A 21,054-nucleotide genomic window follows, 5' to 3' on the forward strand; every position below is an offset into this window, starting at 1 on the left:
GAGAGAGGGTGACAGAGAGAGAGAGAGAGAGAGAGAGAGAGAGAGAGAGAGAGAGAGAAGCTCAGTCCTTCCCCAGCAGCCTAGGCCTATAGCAGCATAGCTAAAGAGTAGAGGACTTTAACTTTTTAACTATAAGCTCTGTCATACAGGAAAGTTTTAAGCCTGGTCTTGAAAATTACTAAAGAGTCCGCCCCCCGGACCGATACTGGAAGTTGGTTCCATAGAAGAGAAGCCTGATAACTGAACGATCTGCCTCCAGATTTACTCTTGGAGACTCTAGGAACCACAAGTAAACCTCCATCTAGAGAACGGAGTGGCCTGCTAGGACAGTAAGGAACTATGAGCTCTCTGAGATATGATGGAGCTTGGCCATTAAGAGCTTTATACGTTAAAAGAAGGATTTTGAATTCTACTCTATATTTTACTGGCAGCCAATGAAGAGCAGCTAACACAGGAGAGATATGATCTCTTTTTCTAGTTCCTGTTAATATTCGTGCAGCAGCGTTCTGAATTAATTGAAGGCCTTTTATCAAATATGAATTGATCAGCCGAACATTTGCCTTCGGTAAGGTAATCTTTAACCTTTGTTGCTTTCCAGTGTGCTGAAATGAAGAAAATAATGTGAAATGTAGAGCTGTAATGAACTTTATCTTCAGCCAACAATCTGAGAGCTGTAATAAAGGTAAACTTAAGTTCAAAATCCAAAGTTACATTATGGCCATGCAGTTTCAAACAAGTGATCTTCCTACATAGATCTCAACTTAGTGATGCACAATTCCTGATCAGTTAGATCAGATTAGATTAGATTGGATGCCTAAAATCTAACAGTTTGTTACTGTAGCACAAATATAACTATAAACACCCCCAGCACACACACAAAAATCAACTGTTATATCAGAGACAGGATGTTTTCCTGTCATCAAAGTGTCATTTTGATATGAACAGCTAAAAACGTCTGAAATGTCTACAGCTTTAACTTAACTTTGCTGACCCCTGGTGGTTTAATTGGAGCAAAGAAAAAAACTGATTTGAACTGGTTGTTGTTCATCAAACTCCTAAATGAGGCTGCAGTGAGGCAGAGAACATGATCCTGCTGGAAGAGAACACTGACATCAGGGAATACTGCAGGACATGTCCGAAGCATTACACTCCACCAGCTAGTTTTCTTCCCACAATGCATTCTGGTACCATTTTTTTGTTTCAACACAATTTTTGAGACTAAATGCTGGCGGACAGACCCCACCCACTAATAGGAATCCATGGTAGCCAGGTATATTCCACCCACTGAAAAGGTATCCATGGTAACAAGGTGCAACATACTCATTGACAAGTATCCGTGGTAACAACATGTATCCCCAACACTGTTAGATGCCATAGTACGATGGAAATTTAAAACGGTACTTCCTTTACAAGTATTTAAATTTTGAGGTTTAACAAAGTTATTCAGGCCAGTTTGAAACTGTTTATTTATTTATTTTTTATCTTAGAAAAGGTGGAATTTTAAAACAAAAGCAAAATCAAAGGTGAAGAACATTTAAAAAGATACAGATCATTCAAAGGCAAATCAGCTTCAAAAGGATATTCACAGAAAGTAATTACATCAATTATTGCTGGTACCATAGAGGAGGTAAACCATGTGCTGCCAAGTGTTGGTGGCTAACCAATGCATCATTTATCTAAACACTGGCCTGTGCAGACCTGTGTTAAAATCTCCACTGTTTAATCAATTACTGAAAAGAAACACCTACCATCATATTATTCATTCATTAATTCATCTTCAACCGCTTATCCGTTTCCGGGTCACGGGGCACCATCATATTAACTGAACACATAAAAAGGGTATGAAGTGGACTGAAAGGTGTCAACAACAACTGAAATCAGCAGCAGTTACTATGTTATTAGCGCAACCCATTAAAAAAAGTAAGCTAGTGTTTTTGTTTATTGCAGCTTTTTTGCATCATGTTTCTCCTAATGTGGCAGATGAACCAGCTTGGCCACAGTAGAGTGTCTTACCACATCATAATTTGGTATATTTTAAATCACATTGGGCAGGTGTTGAGATGATAGTCTGCACAACTCCTAGTCCTGTGATTGAATGAAGAAAATGAGAGCACGTCAGGAGTGAACATTACAAATACACTACAAAATAAAGGTTGATCGCTATGGACATTGGAGTCTTTAAGCTTTCCTACTTTAAATTTAATGAGGCAGTTTTATATCCAGTATGGTTTAAAAGGTTTATCTGCAAAGAGTCATTAGTCAAAATAAAAACTGTATCAAACAGCAAAGGATCCTTGAACAAAAATAAATTCATTCATAAAAAATTAAATAAAATAAAATTTGAAATATGGAAAATAATAACCTGACCCATTTTGATACAAGTTGTTCTTTTGTCTGGTCCAGTCTCTCAAGATAACTATCTAATATTTTATAATAACACAAAGTGACATTACATTTACAAAGGGAGCATCAGGTCTGTGTTAATGTGACAGAGGAGAGCAGTGTATCTTTGCTGAATCTTATTATAGCAGCACTCTTTACACATTACAGACAGTAGTGTGGTGTCTTTCAATGACGCTCCATGTTCACTGAAGCTTCACTTTAGGACGCATCTGTCAGCGTGGTCAGTGATAACACTTATCTAACAGTCCGGAAGAAACGGATAGTACAATATTGTATGGCAATATTTGTGTGTCTATTGTATATTGTTTTGTATCTCACTCTAACAGGAGCCATAAACAGATTTGGCAAGTCAAGTATTAAAATGGAAAGTGAAAATCAAACACTGCTTCACTGTCAAGGATCACAGGCCAAGTAGTTCAAATTCAGAAATGATTACAAGATGGAAAAAAATATGTGAAGCTCCAAAAGTCCCAGTACTGTCCAGGTACTGCTGTCATTTCATGCAGTAAACTGACACTGAGTCTAACATCTGTCAGGAGGCAACACTGTTTCGCAGTGCAGCCTTGGAAGCTAAAGCTGTGAGTTGCTAATTGATGACAGAAAAGTCTTGTTGGTTGATTAGCAAGTACGTTAACACTGATGTAGTTGCTAACAGGAGCTAATTAGCTCAACTTCACTGCAGCAGCTTAGCATGTTAACTTGAAAGAAGCAGAAGTGATATCAATGAATAAAAAGATCCCTTATAGAATAAAATAAAATGCTTATGACACAAATGATGACAAGAACAATAAGAACAATGACTGGAGTTTCAATAATTTCTTCCAACTATTTTATAAAACATTGGTTATTCATATGATTGATCAATTATTTATTTTGAATTCATTTATCTTTTATCTTATCTCTATTATTATTTTCAGGTATTTCTTATGTGTGTGTGTTTATACACACACACACATACATATATATATATATATATATATATATATATATATATATACATACATATATACATATATACACATATATATATATATATATATATATATATGGACACACACATATATTCTGAAAACATTGAGCTTCCATAGGTTGCACTGTGGTGGAATGGGTGTCTAACTGTTGAACCAGTGACTTATTTAGTCATCACTACTTGTCATTGCTGTAATCTTGTCAGAGCTGAATCGTAGCAGTTAAGGCTGGAGCATTACATTGCTCTGCTGATAATTAAACACTATGGACCAAACACCCCGGATAAGCCATAGTTGCTAACGATGCAACATTAATACAATAGTCAGTAATACTGTCACTATTCATTCATAATTTTTTTTGTCTAAAAAGCTGCTTCAAAGAATTCTGTTCTCTAACAGAAAAAGACATCTAATGGAAGCTTGGTATATTTGGTAGTTAAAATGATTTTGGCCTGGAAACACTCAGATACTGCATATCAGCAACGAAAATATCTCTGAAGACATACTCCTTAATGTTGTTGTCAAATTCTGGGAGTGTGTTCCAAAAATTGAAAGAGAAAAAACTAATGTAGCTTATTGTATGTCACCCTGAGTTTTAGTTCTGGCTGTCTGACCACAGAGAAGTGAGCTGTCAACTGGCACAGCATTTGGCCAAAAGAGAAAGAATTGACATTATCTATGATAAGTGGATTCCTCTGGATGACATAGTGCGGAAGGAATGGGGGGGGGGGGGGGGGGGGGGGGGGGGGCTGGTAGTGCTTGCTGGTGACTGCTTTTCACTCCCCTTCAATGTGTTCAGTTTGAACTGAGAATGGTGCATCTCTAAATCAGTGCAGTCTTCTTTCCAGTGCATCTTATTGAACACTGAAGTGTGGCGTCAGAGAGACTGTCAATGAATGCCATTGATGATATGATTGTGCAGAAGCTCCTGTTCATGGTTGTGCAGGGTGGGGGGATTCAGCTCTTCTTCACGGAGCCTTGCATTCTTCCTGATCTCCTCCAGGGAGTACTCCTGCATCAGGCTGCCGTTCTCAAATACAGTCACCAGCAAGTCCTGAAGATGAAATCATCCCGAACAGGAGGAGGATGGTTAGGGATAAAGTAGTAAAACACAGAGAAGGAAATATAGATCTTTAAAAGATATGACTGATTTAGCCTATGTTTGGTGTACCATGTTTTGTGATTATGCATAACCTTCGGCAAATCACCTGACATCTCTGCACTTTTATATTTAAAACATAATCCAGTCAATACTACCTGAAGGGAAGTATCAACAGGCAGGAAAAATCACCTGAAAGATGCTATCTGGTTGCATTATGAAGAATCAGTTTTGTCTTTAACCCATGTGTGATTTTCTAACACTTTCTAACACTTCTGAATCCAACTATTTTCACAAAACATCTAATTCTAACCGCAAAATCATCCGCAACACAATTTTAATCTGAGCTCATGTTCCCTCAGTAGTTGTTGCTCTTGTTCGTCTTCCTCATCTCATATTTACCTCAACCTCAGATGGCTGATGTCACAGTGCGTTGACTTGACACGATACAGACTTGATTGTATATCGTTCATATTATATCAGTACATTACAGTACACACAAAAAAAAAAAAAACATTGTAAAGACAGTTGGCCACTTTAGAAGCCAACTGTAACCACAACAGAAACTTTATTTCTCTGACTGGGTGGAAATGTGATCTTGTTAAAATGTAGAAGATGACTGGATGACAGGTAAAACAGGGAGCATGATCTGAACTGAGAAATGTGTATTCGAGAAAAAAACTACTTCATGGAACCCCATCAAATAATTAATTGTCATACTAAAATGAACAGTGTGTAGTGTAAAACACAGCTGGGGCTGACCTCCTCAGGTTTGCCTGCTCCTCTCTCCACAGTTTCTAGGAAGCCGTCAGAGTTTCTCCTGAGAGATAACCGACCCCTCTTTGATCGCTTGGATGGGTCGGTCACTGGCTGCTTGTACACATCCATCTGGGGAGGAGACATGAAGTTAGTTTAGACACAACTGTTTAAATATCCCTCTTGCACTCTTCTACTTCATCAACCCAATACTCAAATCTATCCAGACTTTTTGTCAGATAATTTTGCAGTCAACTGCGCCTAGAAAAACATATAAGTGACATAGTTTGTTCCTGTTTACATGAAAACCAGGTTCTGCGTAGTCCCCTCTCCTGTTCCTACTGTCCACTAACAGATCCACTCCTGTCACCCATCTAATGAAGGTGATGGGGGATCAAATGCTCTGTGTTTCAGAATTTCCCTGAAGCTGATATAAGACCTTAGCATTAAGTGAAAAACAAATGTTACATTTAGCCATCAGCCTGATGTTTATTCAAAGTGAGTTATAATGAGGGATATTGGTAACGCTTCAGTGCAGTGGAATACCTCGTTTTAAGTATTAAGCACTTCATCTATTAAATAAATGCATTAGATAATATGTGCAAGTTAAGACATGCATTAGAGATAAATAAATTAGAGATCCGCTAGTTAAAGACAGGGAGGGACATTCCTACTCTGATAGGAACTTGATAGGAACCAGGAGGGTCCTAAATAAAAAGCTGTGGACTTGCAGAATGAGCCAGTTTCAAATTTCTTTGTCACTTACACAACCATACAAAGTACAATGTGCAGTTAAATGTTGTGTGTGTGAAACTGATTAAAAAAAAACAAAAAACAAAATGCTAGTTAATAACAATAAACAGACAGGGATAAATGGGGAAATAGAGAAATAGAATGCCAATAAAATAGAAATAACATTTAAAGGAAATTATAGTAGGGAATGTTGAAATGAATAATGAATAGAATTTCAGTATACATATAAATGTTAATGGCAGTCCAAAAATATGCACCATATTTCTTAATTTTTCACATAGTGCACTATGTAAGTTCTCTACACATCTGCTGTGAATCAGACATGGAGGTGCAGACTGGGGACATGTGGAGGAGTTAGTCATTGTCCTTATGAGCAGGTAGACTGAGAGAATAAGCTCATCTTCACCCTCTCTCTTTTGGACCTAACGCATACATGTGTTCAAGTGTGATGAGTCAACATGACCCCCTTCAATGTGAATCTGCAGCCTGTTATAAGGCACCATGATGACTGCTTATATGGACATATTAACCAAACTGAACCCCTCCTGAAATCACCAGTGTGGAAATACTCATACCCCCCCTCACAAGGTTATGTCCACAATGTTTGCATTGACAGCAAGAAGACTATAGTTTGTAAGCCTTGTTCGGTGTGTGTAGAAGTGTCCACAGGAAACACAACAAATAGTAGACTTAACCATGAAATAATATGTTAATACCGTCAGCTGTTTTTACTCATTTAGTGCTAAACTGCCACACAATTTAGCTCACGTTAAACAATAACTAAAGGGAGAATTGTGTACAGGGATGTGATCTTATTTGGTGGTGGAAAGCTCTTTAAAGATTTAAGCACTGCACTACAACCATGTTGTGACAAGCAAGTCACATTTTACTACATAGCTGTGGTATAATAACTTTCCAGTTTATTGGTGCAAAAAGTACTTGTTACATTATAAGGTTATAAAATTTTTGAAATGACAATAAGGCCATTGTGTGGTAAATTCCAAAGAACTGATGGAGATTATATCACTCATGACACCATGCAGACCATCTTGCTAAACGACAATAAAAAAAAAAAAAGTTTTAATGACTTATTGTAGCACAGCAGCATAGTGGTTAGCCCTTCTGGGGCTGTTCTCTCTGTTTGCATGTTCTCCCTGAGTCTGCATGGGTTTTCTCCAGGTACTCTGGCTTCCTCCCACCGTCCACCTAATTGGTGAGTCTATATTTCCTGTAGATCTGAGTGAATGTGAGCGGTTGTTCATCTCTGTCTCTGGATGCTGGCAACCTGTCCAATGTGTGACCTGCGCTTGCCCAACGTGAGCTGTGATTTGCTCCAGCACCCCCGCGGCCCGGAAAAGAGGAAGATGAATGAACGAATGACTTATTGTGGCATAAAACCAATTACACTCCACCAGATTAAACTGCTCTTAAAATGACTGTACCGGAAGGACTAAAATAAAATTGAGAATCAAATTGACTCGTATTGTGACTGCCCTACAAGTAACAGATGAAATGCACTGTAATTATTATATACATGATTTCCCTCTGGAAAATAAAATAATTCAGAGCTAACAAAATCCGCATCAAACCAGATCCTTTCACTTACCCCCTTTCCATTTGTCTCCACATAGCTGCATTTGAAAGCACAGCTTAGTGTATCTCTGTTGAGCTTCTGAAGCAGAGCGCTACCGCAGCCAAAGAAAACGTTTTCAGCACTCCAGCCTTCATCACTCAGCTTCTGGAGAATCTTCACAAAGCACACAAATTATTCCAAAAGAAAAAATGAAAAAATTTAAATAAAAGTATTTTGAAGGGAAATCCCCATTGTCCAAAGACATGCATGTTTGCGTTAACTGGAGACTCTAAATTGTGCGTAGTTCTGAGCATGTGTGTGAGTGGTTGTTGGTCTCTGTCTGTCTCTGTGTGTTGGCCCTGCAATGGAGTGGCGACATGTCCAGGGTGTACAGATAACAACAGATAAGCGGTGGAAGATAAATGAATAACTAAACATATGATGCACTGGAATTGCATCTTTGTCTGAGCTACTTCTGCTCAGCTCTTCCACCTGTATTCACCTGTTACTCCAACTGGATGAACATATGTGTTCAAATTAATTATTTCAATCCCGTTAAGGCTATTTTACCATTTTCTTGCAAAGCCGCTGTGAACTTCATTGGCCAGTATATTCAAAGCTTAAGAGGATATCATCAAATTTTTCCAACGTTTGGTGGTTCAAAAATGATCTACAGACAATGTAGCAACAAATTTTTGAATGGAAAAATCCATCATGGCTCTAAACTTCAGAGAATGCTGCCTTGCCTTGCTTGGCCTTGCTGAAAGTGGACACAATAGTATTTCTGCCCAAAGTAAAACAACACACAAAACCAAGTCCTGCCACTTCAGAATTTAAGCTCTTAACATCCAACTTAAAAGGTGAAATTACTTCAACAACCAAACATTTTCTTACCTCATCCACTGAGCTGAGGTCAATGCCATCTCCTTGGATAATTCGCAGGTAGGATGGCAGCACTTTATATCCAAATGAGTTCAGGGAACAACCAAAACACTCCTCTAAAATCTTGATCACCTATGAAAAACACCAGAAATTTGATTGATTTATGCATGTAGGTGTCAGCTGCATATGTTAACTTGGTCCACTAGAGACTGAAGCTCATTTTTTAAAATCCCTCCGACACGTGCACATCCAGTGCTAAATGAGGTAATATGTTATTTTTTCACAAGCTGACTTATAAATCCTTGCTCCTGGTTTCCAAATCATAAACATCTGTGAATTTATGCAGGATGTATCAATGTAAACTGTTACTTGATGAATTTGATGTCGAACTCATTATTCTTCACAACAAAAAAGTAACTTGAATTTGATATTGATAAGTCTTTCACTATTTTACCTGGGTACCTGCTGCTCTCTGCTGGAACCGCCTTTTCTTCCCACAGTTACTATTGCATGATGGAGTTACTTTTTGCTGATTCAACTACATATTATTTATCTGGCAAATAAGCAGCGATGACACATGTGAGAAGTGCCAGTTGCTTTTAGTGATGCAACGCAATCTTTTTTGTATTTCGTCAACAGGAGGTTGTGGTAGAAAAAGGTCATGTCCCATTTGGGATTTGTTTCAGTCTTCTAAAGCCAGACACATCAGCCACATCTACTGCAAGACCTGAAGTTGACCTGTGTTGAGCTTGTGCTATTGGCAGATTGTAATAATTGATATTGATAATGATTGATTTGGTCTAAATGAAAAAAGACATAATGCCAGACAAGCCTCTAGCCTGCCAACATGATTTCCAAATGAAATGGCTACAGAGAACATCCTTGGAGTTAAACTTTCCTGCTAGGTCTAATCTAAATATCTGTGCGCAGTGACTTACCTCAATAACAGTCTCTGCAGGATCTCCAGAGTCTGGCCGGATGACCAGACAGGAGTCCTGACTACGCTCCATGACTCGTTCCTTCAGTTTGTCTCCCCAGATATGTTTACAGGCATTAAAGATGTCGTAGCTGTCGCTGACCACTGAGACTGGCCCTGACGAGAACTGGTCCAGGACTCGTTCAAAAGCCTCCTTCTCCTTGCTCCTTCCCCAGGAGATGATAGTACTGGATGACAGGAAGGAGGTTATTAAAAATATCATATAGATTTTCCAAAAATTAAAAATCCTCATTTCCACATACAGACTCAAAATGCATTCACAAATCACTGAGACAGAAAGTAAACTGGACAAGCTGGACTGTTCTACACAATGTGCATGCAATCGTGATTAAAGAATGAGGTGATATAAGACAGAGACCGACGGGTTATGAAACAATATTCAACATTAAAACCCAAAACAAATTAAGTTGTTGCAAGTACAATCCCCACAGGGTATATTGATTTACATATTTGTGTGTTTGTGAGGGTACATGTGTGTGTGTGTGTGTGTGTGTGTGTGTGTGTGTGTGTGTGTGTGTGTCATACCTGTGCTCTGCTGCTGGAATGGAGAAGCCAGCCATTGGGCAGCCATAATACCGCTGAGCCATCAGCAGCCCAGCTACTGTGTCTGTACTGCAGAAATTGACAAGGTGAGCTGCTCCACCTAGTGCTGCAGACTGGAGAGAGAAAGTGATTATCATCAGTCACTGAGTCCATTTCAGTATCAGTATCTTTCTTCAGAGTTACCACCATTCAGTCATTCAGATGTCACTTTCAGACACTAGTGAGACAACCTCCAATATTAAAAGTATGTGTCAACCCACTGTGAGGTCACCCACTGGTTTTATGCTCTTATTTTGGTTTTATGAAACCAGAGGAAGCCATATTTGGAGAAGGTGGACCTAAGGAGGAGCAAGGGCTGGATCTGACTTCTGTCCTGTATCCTAATTGTCAGAAATCTCACTGTGTGTGGTACAGTCTGTCAATCACGGCCATGTATTTGATGATCCCCTGCTTTCTGGTTTGTTTCCTCTAAGTAGGACCATCATTAAAAAAAATAAACATCATGTTGTATTGGAGACTTGAAACTAGAGGATGAGACAGTAAACTAGGAGAAGAAGTGGAGGTAGCTGTGAGAAGAAGTGAGTTATTAGATGGCTGTTTGATAGAATGCAGGGTGAAGGCTCTTTTGCATTGCCTTCATGTTTCACCCTGGTTTCAAGGTTTATAAACAGTCTATGATGGTGATTCAGTTAATCTATTTTCAAAAGTCAGCCAATTGTTTCTCTCTTTTTTTTTTAATACTCTTGGACTGAAACCTTTCATTAGTTCCTTGGCTCAGACACTGATAACATAACAAGAAAAACACTGCAATGTAAATTCATTTAAGTCTCCCTCTGACTCTCATTGAGTTTTCTTAATCTAACTTTTTTGTCTGTAATCAGTGAAAACATCAGCATGACACAGCCATATGCATAAAACGGATATCACAAGATGACCATTTGTTGTGTAGGCCATTCACATCAGTTAAAACTGATCTGGTCTTCTGATCTGACTCGTGTCTCGGAGAAAATAAAAGTTAGCAATCCCATCCTCATCTTACTTTATTTACCATTGCTATCGTCAGTGTTCAAATTCATATACTGTCAGGCTTAAGACTTTTCATGTCATTGCCTCGATATGGTGCAGAAATCCTTCCATATTTGCTTTTAGCAAAAATACTGACGATGCCTCCTATTTATGTGACTGAGTGGAATAGGAGGACTTGGTGAATCAGTAGCTGTGCAAAGCTCTCAAAAGGTATAACAGTCAAATTACAAAGTCACACTTTTCATAATATACCTTGAGTGAATAAATGTAAGGGAAAAACACTGTGGCACATTTATCAGGCAGTAAGAAAAAAAGCTTCTCTACAGAGCCTCATATCATGAAGGACACTCCAATCTCTTATAGGCTGAACTGTCTTCTTGATTAAGTGAGCTGCAACAGAGTGTATTCCATCTGTGTGCATACACATGTAGATGCATATTGGTATCACATCCTTAAAATTAAATAGCACAGCAGCACTGCAGGTTGAGGGATTAGTTTGCATGCCACCACTCTCTCTCTTTGTGATTCCTATTGGCCACTTTGCCACTTAACATTTGAAATATAAGCATAAAAAGCCCCATTGCCCCCCCAAAAATAGTACACCACTTGAGACCAGATCATTGTTGATCACTTGCCACCGTAAGACAGCAGTGCACCTTCTGATCTCATCTAATTTTAAGACCAATATGCCTATGGGTGCTCAGATGGGCTCAAGTGCATTTGTCAGCATCATAATAAAACCAAATCACTTCTTTTGTGCTTTGTACTGGTCTGATGTAGAACACTGAGTGTTCATTATGCATGGGTGGTTTCTCGAAGGATGCACTATTGAGATTGGGTTAGGGTTAGGGTTACATGTAAATTGTACTTAATTTGTTTTCTGCTCACCACAGACTGTCCCCTTTTTCACTGCAGGTACTACAAGTTGATCCATTTTCCACACAGAGCCTTCCCCGAAGTTTTCTGGGGCCCCGCAGGGAGGCACACCTCTTACTATTAAAACTGCTGCTCTAGATGATTATTCGTAACATTGACTGTGCTATAGTGTAAGCATAGTTCCTGAGGATGCACTAAAGCATCAACAGCTGCAGAATAAAAAAAGTTAGTTAAATTCTTTCTGACCTCTTGTGAGGAGACTCCTCTGTAGCCAAAATCATGCAATTTCTGGTCCAGGCCTTCCAGGCTCCCTGAGGTGGCCTTCAGGTGCTTGGCCAGGATCTTCTTAAACTCCCTGGATATGGTGGCGACTGTGATGGGATACCACATCTGAACCAGCATGGTCTACAGCAAAAAAGAGGTGGGGGCACAACAGTGTAATGGTGAGTGATCAGCTGGAAAGAAAAATACCTAAGAGAAGGAGGTTGGGTGATACAGATTTTCATTCTACTGACACTGTCCCGTTATGATTCAAGCATCTTGAACTCAGGTTGGATTTTAAAATGTAGAGATACGCACAGGTTATAACAGGTTCAGAGGGAATCCTGTTTAACAAATATTACTGTCTGTCGAAATGCATTTGGAAGCGTAATATGATCAGAAAACTAGTCACTTTTTTATGTGTCATTTACATAGTCAATCAATGACACTTATGACTCTGGTACTCTTACACACTACAAAATGGCATCAAGTTGCAGCCAGACAGGCTTCACCTGACAATTTCCTGCATCAACAGGTTTTTTAATGTTGATCTTTTTTTAATCGCAGTCCAACGACTTGCTGGAGATCTGGCATGGTACCAGAATACTTTGAGCCCTGAGTAATGATGGAAAAGATATGATTCTAAACAATGAGAATCGATGGTTAAGCACACAGAAGTAAAACAGCAAAGTTCTAGTCAAAGTGTCAGACTGATCCAAATCTTACACAACTTTTTTAACAAGAGTACTGATGGAAGGAGGCAACAATAGCTGTCAGAGCTTGTCAGAAAGGACTGACTGTCTAGTTTATGAAAAATAAAAACATGTCTTGAGCTTAAATCATCAAAGCAAAACCGCTCTAAAGACCACATGATATTTGGAAGTTAAACTTAAGATTGTTATGTGTTTCACTGGGGTATTGTTCATGGACATGAAGGTAAAAGACATGACTAGTAAATAATCATGTTATTATTATTATTATATACTGAAGGGCAGGAGAGGGATTACACCTCAATGTAGTTAGTGAGCCAGTAGAAGTTGGGATCTGTATTCTCCACAGTGAAGAGCACGTTGCCTCTGGGGATGATCCTTCCCTCAGGAACGGCTTTGATCCGGATAGGGAGGCGGCCATCATGTTTCTGACAAAGTGTTAAGACAGTGACTTAGGTCAGTCTCATATATGATTACAAATGTAGCTGTCTATGAATCTGTTTGAAAAGATCATAGTTGGAAATCTCACCTCAAGGACTTTCCTCCAGCCTTCTTCATCAAAGACAGCTTGTTTGAAATGCATCTGATAGAAGAGCTTTGCTTCTTGTATCTTCTCCTCTGTGACCACAGGCCCTGTGGAGAACAAACCTTGATACCTGTCCTGCATGTGATGACACAAGGCTATTTCATTCTGCCAATTATTCTGAGATCAGAATAGAGGAGGTGAATGTACCTGTGAGATACTTCTTCAGCAAATACTGAAGACCGAAGACAACCACTTCACTGAACTGGGAACCTTTCTTGCGTCTGCATTCAAAGTAGGAGTAGATTTTGCTGATGTTTGGTGGGTACTGTTTGTAGTGTGTGATCTGAAAGAAACAGGCAGAAGTCAAATTTTCTTAGCAAAATCGTTGCAATGCAGTTTTTTCATCCAACTGCAAGATGACGATAATCCTGTCGCGTAACACAGATTTGTGAAATGAAATACCATTAAGTAAAACATTGGTTAGTGCACTAATAATAAGCATTAGACTGGGGGCTCTGTGTAATGCAAGCATTCTTTCTGGATTGATGATGGAAGGAATGAAAGACAGCTTAAAGTGCAAATCTCTATTTCTGCTCATGCAGTACTAATTAAATAATCAACTGCAACAATCAGTTGCTCTGCAGCGACTCTAAATTTTGTGACTGCTGCACCCTCTTTTCTCTTGCTCTTCAGGACGTTTCACAACAAACTTGGAAGTTTCTAAATGTGACCCATGTCTAGCTGAAGTAGTTTTAGGATCAGTCTGCTCAATAAGATCATGTGGAAAAGAAATGAGGGGCAGAAAAGTACCATTTCGCTGGTATCTCACTTTTACTTTATATAGAGAATTATGGTATTGTTTCCATGCCACATATACTGAGGATATTTCACTCAGTCTTTAGGAATCCAATAATAATAATTATATGAACCCAAAATTTCATGCTATACATTGATTTATTTGTTGCAGCCCAGAAAAATATCAGCACTGAGCATTTTATGACATTGCAATTCACATTAAGAATTACTAAGAGGAACAGATGTGTCTTAGCAGTGGGAATGCACCAAAACTATTATGAAAAAATGTGGAAGCTGCTTTTGACCTTACTTAATGAGACCTAAGTGACCAAAAAGTAGGTTGCTATGTAATATTTGTATTTTCTTCTTGTATATTTTCTGTACTGACCAAAGCTTTTGATTTTCCTCTCGGGGCCTTTTTTTTTGTTTTGCTCTGCTTTTGTTTTGTTTTTTCTCTTTTTTCTTTTTCTCTCTCTTCCTTTCTCATGTGGGTTTGTTTCTTTGTTTTGGTTTCAGTGGCTGTCTTGCTTTTTATAATTTTTTCCTTTTTACCCCCTGACGGTTTCTTGGGACAGAGAACACTGGATCATTTTGGCCATTGTTTACAACCTTACACTGTTCTGTCTTTCCTTTTATTACTTCATTTACTTTATGTAACATTGTCGGGTAAGGTATACTTGAACTTTGTGCTGTTGTTTTTGTTTTTCTTTATCCATTGTAACAAAAAGTTTGAAAAAGCTTCAATAAAATAAAATAAAAAAAAAAAAGTATAAGTAAGAGGACAGGGGGAACAGCTTTGTGTACAACTTCATTAATTTCTCCCTGTGTAGAGTTTAGAATCAATGAGTCTTTTGTGTGGTGTTTATTTGTTTAATTTTTGTTTATTTTTATTAATAAATGGCTATATAACACAATGAAATTGACAAAACATTTTAATATGATGATACACGCATGATACACGTCGGCTATTACAGAAAACTGAGTAGCATTAGGTAATGTGCCTCTGATCCATACCATGATTTACACCAAATAAGTCAGTATTAGAAACATTTAAAACATTTCAAACATCAGCCATTAATTTATAGTTTATTAAAACATTGAAAGTAAAAAAATATACTTGTTGTTTGGAACTCGTTGTTTGTGAAATCATGATAGTCACAAAAAGAATAAAACAAAAAACAAAACAGAAAACAATAGATCTGCTGCACATGATTGGAATTCAGTGAAGCCACAGAAGTCATGTGAGCTACTGTTTTTGACCCCTGGTAGTCATAACAACATGTCAAGGGCCAATCCCAAACCAAAACCTAACCACTACAACTTCACTAATTGTCAATCCATATCAAGTTTCCCTCTCAGCAGAAGTCACTTCTAAAGAAAGGTGGGCAGTATGGATCTAATGAGACACCCTTTGCTCTCAGTCACATTTTGTGACTTTAATCACGGCATGATAAAGTTTGAAAATAAAATCGACAAAGAAGGTTGAAGGTTGGAACCTACGCTGTTTCTTCCTCTGTTCTGGGCTGATGCAAACAAGCTATTTGAGAGTTTAAAAGTGAACTTCCACTTCACCATACTCCATTTGAGATGGTGCTTAATATGGTGGACAATCTGTGAGCAAGCACTCACCAAAACAAATATATCACAAACGCAATTTCCATACGAAATTATCACGTGGGTCCAATGATGTCAACAAATCATTGAAAACAAGTCATTATGGGTGAGGAAGAGAATGAAAGGATGCCATTTAAAGCGCCAAGTTTACAGCCAGGGAAATAGACACTGAAGAATCCGATTTTTCAATACTGTGCCTGGTCAGTATAAAATGAATATTATGAAACAATAAGGTTTTAATAAGGTTCATCATAGTTTCTAAATCAAATTTATTAAATTCATGTTTTGAAATCAATTGTTTTGTCTCTTGGTGGCTAAAAGTGTCTGGTTTGAGTTGTCTGGGGGCCTTTCTGTGAGTGTTTTTGGAACACTGTGTGTTCACACACTGTGTGTGTGGGTGTGGGGTGCTGACGTAAGACATGGAGCACACCAAAGAATTAGAGTACTAAGCAGCAGGTCTACACACCAGCATGATTATGGTATTACATGACTGTTAACAGAAAAAATGCAGGGTGCATTAAAGTATTATCAGTGAATTCCTCAGAAGCTTCAATAGAGAAAACTAAAGCTTTCACAGCTGTTGAAGCACATAAAATCTAACTGTTAATTATTATACAAGTTATGCAACTGAGAATTTAAGCAGAAAACAAAACACAAAGATAGTCATTGGCCCCAAGCTCCAAAGACGAAATATGTAGTTAAGCTGGCACATCATAATCAGCCTCACCACTGCTATAAATGAAATTATGCAAGAGCAGATTATGAATTCTGGTCTTGGAGAGTGTACAAAGTAATGTAAAAAAAGATGGAACATTTGAGGTGAAAGTGAAACTCTTCCTTCTATGAATGTCAATTGTTTTTAAGTCATAAAGCAAACTAAAAGAAAATAAAAGTCTGAGCTACTCAGAAGCTCAGCGTAAGCTGCTCCACCCTCAACCCTCTGCTCATTTGATGTTAATATTTGGAATCTCCCTAGTGTGTAGGATTCTTCTAACACATAACAAAGATCCATTCAATATTTGGCGTAACATTTCATTTTGGAGACCTACTATTAGAGAAAGTGGGATCAGATTGGTGGACCATCAAGAACTTTGTCAAGCTTTTACCCACTCTCTTTGCCTTTAACCGCCCTTCTCTGTGAACCTGTTATGTATGTGTAACAACTCCATGAGGCAACCGTCCATGGCATCACCCACTGGTTTGATGACCTTCCATTTTTAAACCTCAATTGATGATTTGGCCATTACCATCAAATTTGTTTGCAGCAAGTTATTACTTATCTGCCAAAAAAAGTAGAGAAGACAGACAGAAGGTATTTCTGCATGTTAATTTTGTTTTTAAATTGGTTTGAAACTGTGCATTTGTCTGACAAAATTGTCAAAAGACCTGCCACAAAATTATATTTTTTTATTTTTTGCTCTCTTAATGTGTATAACTTTAGGCTTTTAATGTGTCAGTTGTTTTAAACAATTGCAGCAAAAAAAGAAAAAACCCAAAAACAACACATTTTTTAAATATGTTGAAATGCTGGAGATAAAATTTTGTACTTGATTTTTTACTTTTTACTCTATCAATAATCAATTAATTATAATAAAAAAAATCAACTGATTAATCACTCATTGTGATTAATCACAATGAGTGACAAAACAGTCATTGGTTGCAGCCCTAATACAAACCATGATTTATTGTGTATTTTCTTCAAAATAGTACCATAATTTAAAAAGAAGAACTATTGGACTCGGAACAAAAGACAGGTCATGAACTCATTAGGAAATATTTACTGAGGTAATAAATCAAGTAAGAAAGATTTCAGTACTTCTGACTACTACTATCTGACTATCTTTTTGCAACCAGTTAAATCACCCCACTTCTCCTTAAATAGAATGCGGGTCTCAGGATATTTGCATCAAACCCTCTACTCATATCAGAAAATAATAATATGTATGAAGCCTCGTAGACCACTGGGGACAACAACCTGATCTGCTGCCTCAGACAGCAAAGGCCACACAGTTCATGTGTGAGACTGCCAACTTGTATCTTAAGTGGCTGATCACACTGACCTGTTATCTTGCATTCATTAACAACATCTACAAACTGAGTTGATGGGGGAAACTCCAGTTGACACAAACAATGAAACGATGGATACAAATGACAGTGCATGTGACCATCTTGAAAAACCGCAATATGAACTGTTGGCAAGTGATACTGACGTAGATTGAGCATATCTCATTAAAATATCTCCTGACAAGTTAATAAAAGGCTTTAATTGTTCAAAACTGTGTCTCAGTTTTGTGACTAACCAAAATGTTACAAAGTGGAGCATATGGCAATGTTTCATTCTTGTAGTGTTTATGTTATTATGTTTTTGCATTGTAAATCTGCCAATGCCAGTGGACTTTCAGATTAGCTCAACTGATGACAGAGACATTGGAGGAATCCCCTTGGCTGTGCTTCTAGGCTGGGCTAGTTTGCAGGGGTCACTGGAGCTAATAAAAATGCAAGTTAGTCATCATCCAGCCCTTTGCCATGGGGGTGCAGTGCAAACCTTTCAATGACATCTAATGGTGACATCTGACATTTAACTCTACCAAGCTGAGCATGCGGTGTGACTCACCTTAGAATTGCAATGAACACTTAGCAGGAATTTCACCCACATGAAACTGAAAGCAAAACTGTCAGTGGAGCATTTTGTTGTGTGATACCCAAAGATACACATAGCGGGCTATATTGGCTCAGTATTACAACAAATAATAGCACCATTACATGTCCTCTGTCCTTACAACTCGGTTCATCACACTGAAGTCCTATGTCTGGTCTTCTGTAGCCTACATAAAAAAAAAACTCTCTTATCTGTCTTTCTCTCTGCCTGTCATGTCTATCCATCTACCTTTCCTGTTATCACTTGAATTTGGTGACACATTTTCTCCCCCAAAATTGATTTGATTGAGACCTTGATAGGCCCTTGTAAATTAATTATGAAATGACAGTACTGGTATGCACTCTGAGCTAAACTTGAATGTCAGAGTGGATAGTAGGCATGAATTTCATTGGTTGTATGAATGTGAATGTGTGTGTGTTTGTGTGTGAACAAGAACATGTCCACAGATTTACAGATGGTGTATAGAATGTAAATGTGTTTGACAAGTGAATGTCGTGCTGCGTGAAGCCGTCGTGGTTCAGAGAGTTTAATGGAAATGTGAGCAGTGGACCCAACGTTGACACGTTTTTTTTTTTTTTTTTTAAGTACTCACAATCAGTGTGGGCTGATGTGAAGGGTTCGGTTTTGACTCTGTGGAAACGAAAGTGAACAGTGACACCGGCGCCATGAAGCCATCTACCTGATTCATACTTTAACCAAATCATACCTCCTCAGATAGGACTTCATAAATGACATCTAGTTAATTGTTGAGGGACTCTACCCCTTCTGGTTTGAACAAAGTGTAATAACGACAGTATGCCTAAAATTGAGTTCACATGATCGCTGATATTGCCTGACTACCACCTACTACTACTAAAGCATTCATCTCACCAATAACGACTTACAACTACACCTCCTAGAGATGTGTTGTGTCACATAGTGAGATTCTTCAGCTAACTGGACCTCTAAACAACCACAATCTCCTCAAATTCACTGGGAAGAAGCTGAAACGGGACAGAAACGGAGATGGACGACAGGGACGGCGTCACTCACCTTGTAGGAATCCGTCGCAAGCAAGAAATTGAAATCCTGCGCTGCCATTGTTGTTGATGTTGTGGGTAAATGAATTAACGTTAACTCAGCTAAATGTCACTTCAGCCTCCGTGTTCTCGTAGCAACCGGACAAGAGAGTGACCCAGAAGACAGAAGCCAAGACCCAGAACGACCGGCTGATGTTTGGCAGCGGAGGAAACCAGCTTTAAACGACGAATCGTCCTTTTTTTCGGGTCCTGACCTTCCAGATGGAAATAGTCTGGCTATAGTATCAGGGACGCGGCCTGAGCAACGCTCATTTCGTAGGTTGGGGGTCGTCGAAAAGGGGCGGGTTCCAGAATGCATGGCCACGCGCACGTCCTCTCCCTGCCTGCCTTGCCTGCTACGTCATGATGCGTTCAGGGACATCTGCGAATTCTTGCTTCTTTAACCGAGTTATACTGCCTTTGATGTTGATATAGCTTTACAATGGCCACAACACTCAACTGTGCGAGAGCTCTATCGCATCCCTTTGCTATTATTATTATTATTATTATTATTATTATTCCGCCCTTTCGACTGCCTTTTTGGGGACATAATCACAGCTAAACTCATGAAATTCGGAGGGCATGTCAAGACTGTGTGCAGTTTCGATAGTTCACTGGATGCAGAAATGCACGTCAAATATGCCTCAACCTGGAATAGCAAGAAAATCGGTACACATATTTATCATCAGAAGTTGCACAAAATAGTTTCAAGGAGCCATGCCCTCACTCCTACACGAAGTTGGTCATATTAATTTGAAATTTAGATTTTAGGATTTGGCAAATTCCGCGCCTCGTACTTTAACGAATTCCTCCCACAATTTTCATCCAAATTGGTATTTTTCAATTGTATTTGGTATCTGCGCATATCATCTCAAGAACACAAGGATGTAAAATTATTTTTTCGTTCGATCCGCTTGAAGGGGCAGTGCGGCTAGTTTATGGCGAAATGTTTCACCATAAATTAGGAAGTCCTCATGACTCCAGCAAACATTGTTCAGTCAGGTCGAAATTTGCCACACACGCTCACTAAAGATGTCGACGTATCAATCTATGTTGAGTCAGACTTGGAATGCCACTTACTGGACACAGGAAGTCACACTCAAGGTCACGTCATAGGTGGATGAACTCTCATCCATTCATTTATCTTCTCCCGCTTATCTGTCCCTGGGTAGCGGGGGATGCTGGAGCCAATCCCAGCTCACACTGGGCGAAGGAGTTACACCTTGGACAGGTGCCAGTCCACCTTCCTCAGCTGTCCTCTGATCTCATTTGCAGTGATGCATGGCAGGGAAGGGAAGGGAGAGGTGGCTGCTGTGAGGGGGGTGGTGAGGGTGAGCATGGGCTGGTTGGACAGGTTGAAAAAGTCATTCAGTTTGTTTGCCCTTTCCATTGTCCCCTCTACATATCTGGTCTTTGTGCTGTAGCCTGTGATGGCTCTTACATCATCCCAAACGGCCCTCATGTTGTTTTCTTTCAGCTTCTGTTCCACCTTCTTCCTGAAGTTGTCGTTTCCATCCTTCACACACAACGTCACGTCTCACTGTGTTGCTCTTAA

General features: G+C 38.9%; 1 protein-coding gene across 1 annotated transcript; it reads right to left on the bottom strand.

Annotated features, from left to right (window-relative positions):
* Positions 1 to 3,409: 3,409 nt before the first annotated feature.
* On the bottom strand, positions 3,410 to 19,793 carry nampt2 (nicotinamide phosphoribosyltransferase 2). The gene is made up of 11 exons (XM_029501952.1): positions 19,474 to 19,793; positions 13,581 to 13,716; positions 13,377 to 13,480; positions 13,147 to 13,275; positions 12,123 to 12,281; positions 9,957 to 10,087; positions 9,373 to 9,598; positions 8,447 to 8,566; positions 7,586 to 7,726; positions 5,233 to 5,358; positions 3,410 to 4,425 (listed from the first exon to the last, which is right to left on the bottom strand). The coding sequence occupies exons 1-11, from the start codon at positions 19,519 to 19,521 to the stop codon at positions 4,261 to 4,263; spliced, it is 1,485 nt and encodes a 494-aa protein (XP_029357812.1). The 5' UTR covers positions 19,522 to 19,793; the 3' UTR covers positions 3,410 to 4,260.
* Positions 19,794 to 21,054: the final 1,261 nt, after the last annotated feature.

This window comes from Echeneis naucrates, chromosome 5 (assembly GCF_900963305.1).
Source record: "Echeneis naucrates chromosome 5, fEcheNa1.1, whole genome shotgun sequence".
NCBI lineage: Eukaryota > Metazoa > Chordata > Actinopteri > Carangiformes > Echeneidae > Echeneis > Echeneis naucrates.

Bases quoted from the DNA above. Each gene is read 5' to 3' on its own strand.
- nampt2 (XM_029501952.1), bottom strand. From the start codon at position 19,521: ATGGCAGCGCAGGATTTCAATTTCTTGCTTGCGACGGATTCCTACAAG. The intron at 13,717-19,473 runs GTGAGTGACGCC...TGTTTCTTTCAG, and splicing joins TTGCGACGGATTCCTACAAG to ATCACACACTACAAACAGTA. The intron at 9,599-9,956 runs GTATGACACACA...CCTGTCATCCAG, and splicing joins ATTCCAGCAGCAGAGCACAG to TACTATCATCTCCTGGGGAA.